At 46.9% G+C, this 6,151-nt stretch overlaps 1 protein-coding gene across 9 annotated transcripts in view; it reads right to left on the bottom strand.

Annotated features, from left to right (window-relative positions):
• Nucleotides 1-1,864: 1,864 nt before the first annotated feature.
• Nucleotides 1,865-6,151, bottom strand: part of ep400 (E1A binding protein p400) — a 28,882-nt gene continuing 24,595 nt past the window's right edge. For 7 of the 9 annotated variants that reach the window (XM_034595387.1, XM_034595390.1, XM_034595389.1 and 4 more), the window contains 10 exons: nucleotides 6,023-6,068; nucleotides 5,836-5,942; nucleotides 5,451-5,646; nucleotides 5,214-5,341; nucleotides 4,457-4,675; nucleotides 4,049-4,226; nucleotides 3,642-3,787; nucleotides 3,263-3,424; nucleotides 3,087-3,161; nucleotides 1,865-2,987 (listed from right to left, as the gene is read on the bottom strand). In XM_034595387.1, the coding sequence (XP_034451278.1) occupies nucleotides 2,685-2,987; nucleotides 3,087-3,161; nucleotides 3,263-3,424; nucleotides 3,642-3,787; nucleotides 4,049-4,226; nucleotides 4,457-4,675; nucleotides 5,214-5,341; nucleotides 5,451-5,646; nucleotides 5,836-5,942; nucleotides 6,023-6,068 (1,560 nt within the window). In that variant the 3' untranslated portion in view covers nucleotides 1,865-2,684. The remainder of the gene's footprint in view (nucleotides 2,988-3,086; nucleotides 3,162-3,262; nucleotides 3,425-3,641; nucleotides 3,788-4,048; nucleotides 4,227-4,456; nucleotides 4,676-5,213; nucleotides 5,342-5,450; nucleotides 5,647-5,835; nucleotides 5,943-6,022; nucleotides 6,069-6,151) is intronic. The other 2 variants (XM_034595385.1, XM_034595386.1) reach the window with 2 other exon arrangements.

Genomic DNA, 6,151 nt, shown 5'->3' with positions numbered 1-6,151 from the left:
GTCCTGGAGTGGAACAGGTGTAGGAGAGCCGGCAGGTCACAGCCGATGACCTTCTCAGCTGACCGAATGATCCGCTGCAGTCTGCCCTTGTCCTTGGCAGTGGAGGCAGCGAACCAGACGGTGATTGATGCAGTGAGGATGGACTCAATGATGGCCGTGTAGAACTCGACCATCACTTTCTGCGGCATGTTGAATTTCTTCAGTTGCCCGCAGGAAGAACATCCTCTGCTGGGCCTTCTTGGTGATGGTGGTGATGTTCTCAGCCCACCTCAGGTCCTGTGCAATTATGGTCCCCAGGAATCTGAAAGACTCCACTGTTTTAACTGGGGAGTCGCACATGGTGAGGGGGGCGGTTTGGGCTGGGCTAGACCTGTGATTTCACCGTTGCAGACGCTGGTATAGTTAATCTGAGGACGTAGAAGGAGACAACTCGGTCCACTGACTGACTGTTAGCACGCTGCCCCTCATCCACTGACTTCTACAGAGCGCTGGTCGCATGTCCAAATCACACCAAATGTGACTCTGCATTTCCTCGGGCCATTATCACTACACATGACAAGTGTGAAGCGGATCTGATGAATGGTTCACAAGATATTCAGTCCACATACACACAGACCTTTATGGAATTAGTAGGTAGATACTGAAGGTCTGGATGTAAACACCTCGCTCTCAGTTCCTTCATCACAGAGCTGGAGTTGTGTCTTATTTAAATCAAAGTAGAAACACTGTGCATCTGCATGTTTACACTTGTGTGTGAAAGGTGCAGACAGTTACCTCCACCTGCTGTGAGGTGCAGCAGAGAAGTGGAAGATGATCTCACAGTTGTGCACGTTTCCCTTTTCTCTGCCGAGCTCTCAATCAAACGCACACGTTCTCAGCGAGTAGCTGTGAAGCTCCTGATGAGATGAATGAGCTGAAGTGCTGCGATTCATCTTCTCCCCTCAACCAGATCATGACAGCTCATGTGCACTCGACTCCACCAGCTGTTCCTCCCTCCAGCTTTCATAAATGCACACGAGCATTGTAGCCCTTCTTGCTGCTGACGTCCATAACACACACCAAAATAGCCTCCATCCATAACTCCTGCTTCCAGTGGACTGCAAAGTATAACTTGAGAGAAGATGAGCACAGGGATGGAGCGTGTTGCGGGTCAGAGGAACCAGCTCAGCCCATCTGCTCGTGTCTCGGCCTGCTCTTCCACCTCAGCTCCCTTGTCTCACCCGTTTAGTGGTGAATGTGGACCAGCCAATGAACCCCAGTGGAGGAGAGACGCAGAGTGCAGGCACTGAGGAGCAGATGGGAAAATTTCAATGAGCTGGAAAATCCAGAGCAGTGGGCCTTCTTCTCAGAGGTGCAGGGTGATACTGGTACAACAGTGCCCCCCTGTGGGCCGAGAAAAATATGCATTCCCTTCTGTTAGCTTGCAAGCAAACTTTTTTTTAATATTCCTGAATATAAAATGTATTAAGTGTAAGGACTAAAAGATGAATGTTCATATAAAGTGTCAAGTTGATCCTCTATCCTTGTGTCCAACTTACTCTGGTATTTCTGTGAGTCAGCATCGAGCCAGGCCAAGTAGACAGTGCTGAGAGAGGCAGTGCGCTCCTCAGACTGTCCGAAGCCAAGATGCTTAAAATGCAGAAATCTAAAAAAAACTAAAACTTTCCCTGCAGCAGCTTTAACACCGATTTCGGTTTTGTCCGGTGTTTTTGTCAAACAGAAATCTCCTGCTCCTGGTCCTGCCTCCTCCAGGACTCGCTTTTTAAAATGTCTGATACTGATATGCAAGGCTGCAAAAACATACATCTCTGTGCGCTATTACAAAACCAGGGAGTGTGTTGTAAGAATTCACAAGATGTCAAAGTACTTACAACGGATTTAATGCAAAAAGAAAAAGGGGAAAAAGATGAATTTGTGTATAAAAACAAAACACTTTATTACAATTAGCTGAAAAAACCCAATGAAAACACAACTACTTTACAAGTACAAATGTTTTTGTTGATATTTACATTTTTTCCTTTGACATCAATAAAAAAAGACAATTTATGAGAAAACACAAAATACTAAAGTACATGTTTACAGTGTATTTGCTGCAATAAAAAACAAATGACTAAAGGAACGTGCATTATTCTCCATTCATCTATCTATAGACAACAAGGGAATTAGACATAAAAGGGACTATTTATGAATACACTTATTCTAATGGACAGCTCATTCCCCCCCCCCCCAACTCTGAATTACCCACAAACCTCAGCCTCATATCTGCTGAGTAACATTATAATCATCACTTTGAAGGCATCACTTTGTGTCTGGCGTTTGATGAGCTGGGTCGTAGCTGTGGGGGAGGTCTTTTTTTTAAGTTATAGAAATTTCAAGAAACATTCCACAATTCATGGATCAAATAAAGACAACATCAACATAGTTGATTCAGTAATGAAAAATTATAAATCTCACCAGAAGAGCTGAGACTGATCGGCCCTAACTGTTTAGGTGAAATGAGTTATTTTGTGTTGAGCCTCGCTCAGGTTAGGATTTAAGGTCTGGTTTGGTTTCGGATGTAGAGGAACGTCTGATTCTGCCCTCAGCTGCTGTGAGATGCAGAAGAATGCTTCAGCACAACTGTACTGCAATGTGTGTACTGCAAAAAAAACACTGACAAATCCAGTTTCATCAGTGTGACACTCCTAGCTGCTGGGCTTGGCAGGAGTTTTGGCTCTGATGCCCCCCTGTCGAGCTTGACCCTTGGTGGGTTGTTGGGGCTGAGCTGGTTGCTGTGCAGGAGACTCTGCAGCCGAGGCCGCAGGCTGCTGTGCAGGGCTGTGAGAAGGAGGCGTCTGGATCTGCGGCGAGGCGGCTGCGCTCACCACCTGCTGCTGGAGGATCTTCTGTTGGACCACCTGCGCTGTCGCCGTCCCAGCGGGAATCATCTGCACCTGAGCAGGAGCTGATGTGGCGGCCTGGGTCAGAGTGACGGTCTGAGCCTGGATCTGAACAGCAACAACACAAACACGACTGTTATATCCTGTTTCTAAGGTTCAATGTGAAACACTGCATTTAGAGGAGCAATGCTCAGCCTAAAACCCTACCTGCTGAGGAGAAGACACGATTTGTTGAATATTAGCAACGGTGGGCTGCTGCACTATTTGTGGGAGCTTAGCCACCTGATAAGAGAAGTAAACAAGAATACCTCGCATTAATACACAAATCCATTGTTTATCTGCAAATATGTATTTTGTGATAGTGACTGGCACTGAGGTTGTACCTGGATCTGTTGGGCCCCAGTGGGCTTCTGAGCCTGGGCGATAGATGTAAAGAACTGGGTCTTGATCCCTGGTTGGAGTTGGGTCGTGGCAGCGTAGGTCACCTTCTGCTGCGCCTGCTGGGCTGGCTGAGCCGCCTGCACCGTCACCTGCTGGGTGCCCATCTAAGGTCAATAACGTGACTCATCAAGTCATAAAATAACTTTATTTATATGATTATTTCTTAAGAAGTAATATAGTTAAGCAGAAAATAATGTGGACATGTTTAAATATCAGTATATGGTGTATTTGTTGCTTATGTTCTGGAAAGAAACCAACATCAAAACAAACGGTCAGTTGTTAACACATGAAAGTCTAGTGTCTGTTGGTGTGTAACGTTACCTTCTGCTGCACAGTGGCCTGTCCTTGCTGAGGCTGCCCTGCTTTCTGCTGAGCGGCGGCCGCTGCCTGAACCGCCGCCTGCTGCTGCTGCTTCTTCATCTGAAGCAGCTGCATCTGGGGGAAGGACGGCGTCATGACAGGCCCACCTGACAGAGAGGAGGAGAACAATGACATGTTAGAACTTAAGAACATACCAGAAGTTTGTTGTAAAGATGCATTGTCACAGTAACAGGATGTCAAAAGAGTGTTAAATCACCAACAACACCAACTGTGGCTTAATCTGATTTGTATTCCAATCAGTGGTAACAGCAAATGACCCATAATATAATCTCAAACTGCTAACTGTCTTGACAAAGCCCACATGGAAAGTTATGTAAAACATTCCATGTCAAAGACTCTGAACACACCTGTTTTCTGAGCCTGGCCAATAGACTGCACACTGATGCCTGCGACGGTGACTGGCAGTGTAGTGACACCAGCTGATGAAACCACAGCTGGCACAGAGACCACAGGAGGCTTGGTGAGGGTCACCTGGGCCGTCTGTCCTGCCTGGGCCTGAATCTGACCCTGGGTGGGCACTCGAGTCTGTCGAGGGACATGAGGAAAGAAGAGAATTAACATGTCATTTCTTCAATTCTTCTGATATTGACATACATGAACCATAACATTAGATTTATTGCTGTTGGTGAACAATTTGTTTTGTATTTTGATTCATATGGTGAGGGTCTCTTATGCACATTTTCTCGATTACTTCCTTAACTTGCCCGCAAGTTCTGTACGTGTGTGTAATGTAATGACTCTTGGCCCAGTCTTACCAGTCTGGCCACCTGCAGGTTTGCCACAGTGGTGCCAGTCAGTACTGCTCCAGGTCTGGCTGCTGCCACAGCTGCTAGCTGAGGATTGGCTTGGGCGGCCTGTGCAGGCTGAACCTGAGCGGCCTGCTGGGCCCCTGCAGCTTGTTGGCCCTGAGCTGCTGCTGCAACTGCTGCGGCCACCTGCTGCTGCAACTTTTGCTTGTGCAATTTCAGCAGCTCCTAGAAACACACAGATTACCAGTTAAAGATAAATGAAGTGTAAATGTGTTGTTAGTATAACCCCTAAAGAGGGCATACTCATACTATTCAAACTCACTTTACCGGTAAATCTGCTGAGATAGAAAGCTACAGATCATACAGACATCCCCCTTTCTTTGCCCATTTTTCACCTTCACTGTATTTTGCCATTTCACTGGGTTTGGTGAATAAACTTGTGTATTCAACTGTGCAAGAGCATGAAGACGGCCAACCTAAAATGAGTGACATGTCAGAAATTCATCCAACTGACGAGCATTAGGGAGCATTGGATCGCTCCTCCCACCCTACCACACACTGCATGACAAATGTCGAAGCTGAGATTCAGTCCAACTCTAAAATGAGTCTAACTTCTAATTGCATTTCAGAAATCGAGTCAAAAACGGGATCAAGTGGCAGTGTATGCCCAACATTACGGTTTCAGCATATTGTTTACAAGGTAAATATGAAAACAGTTACAGTGACATATTGTGTGGCCGGTGTAAAGATGGTGATGATTTACCTGAGATTTTCCCGCAGCTTTAATCTGTGGGGAAGCAGCCTGCTGCTGCTGCAGTTGTTGCTGCTGACGGAGCATCTGCAGGTGGGCTGGGGTGAGAGACTTTCCTTGCGGCAGTTGCATACCTGGGGCTGGATGGAGAGCAGGAGATAGGTGAGGTGTGTGTGAAACAGTGATGGGTATTTGATGGGTATCTGAGGGACTACTTATCACAGAAAGACCTGCTAGCAGTTCATTTACCTGGTGTCACCTGAGTGACCAACGGGCGAGTCTGTGTCTGCACCGGGCTCAGAGTGGTAGAAACTACCGCAGATGCTGTCACTGGGGTAACGGCTCGAACACCCTGGCCTGTTGCTATGGCGACTACTTCTGCAGGAGCAGCCGTGACAGCTCTTTGCTGAGCGTGGACCAACTGGGCTCCAGGTGCACTGGCAGGCTGGAACATCAACAATAAGACACAGTGAGTAAATGCTTCAAAACGTCTAATGATCATTGTGCATTCAGAGTGTAGTGGGAGTGCATTCTGCTTTGTGCCGTTTCAAAGGCTATTTGCATCATGAAATCCCCTCAGTCAGGAGGTGGCTGAGTTGAGCCAAAGCAGCAGTGATTAATGAACATGACTCACAGACAGGGTGCCTGGTATGACTGGAGATGCCAGGCGTTTGTTGGCCTGGAAGGGACTTGGAGGAACTCCAGCTACTGTGTTCACAATCACATTCCCCCCTACAGTGGCTGGAGGAAACAAAGAGAAGTGAGTTAACCACTGGACCTCCAGCAGCTCTGTAATGAGAACAATATGAGTGTAGACGTACCGGCCTGAAGGGTTGTGCCTACGGTGGCGTTTTTTATGGCTCCAGCCTGAAAAAACATTGAAATGTGTGTTTGAAAAACGTCACCGGGTAAAGTGGTTCACTGTATGGAGAAGAATATTGTTGGAGAAC

Source organism: Hippoglossus hippoglossus, chromosome 9, assembly GCF_009819705.1.
Source record: "Hippoglossus hippoglossus isolate fHipHip1 chromosome 9, fHipHip1.pri, whole genome shotgun sequence".
Lineage (NCBI taxonomy): Eukaryota > Metazoa > Chordata > Actinopteri > Pleuronectiformes > Pleuronectidae > Hippoglossus > Hippoglossus hippoglossus.
Note: the sequence above shows the minus strand (reverse complement) of the source record. Positions and strands in the feature narration are given on the sequence as shown.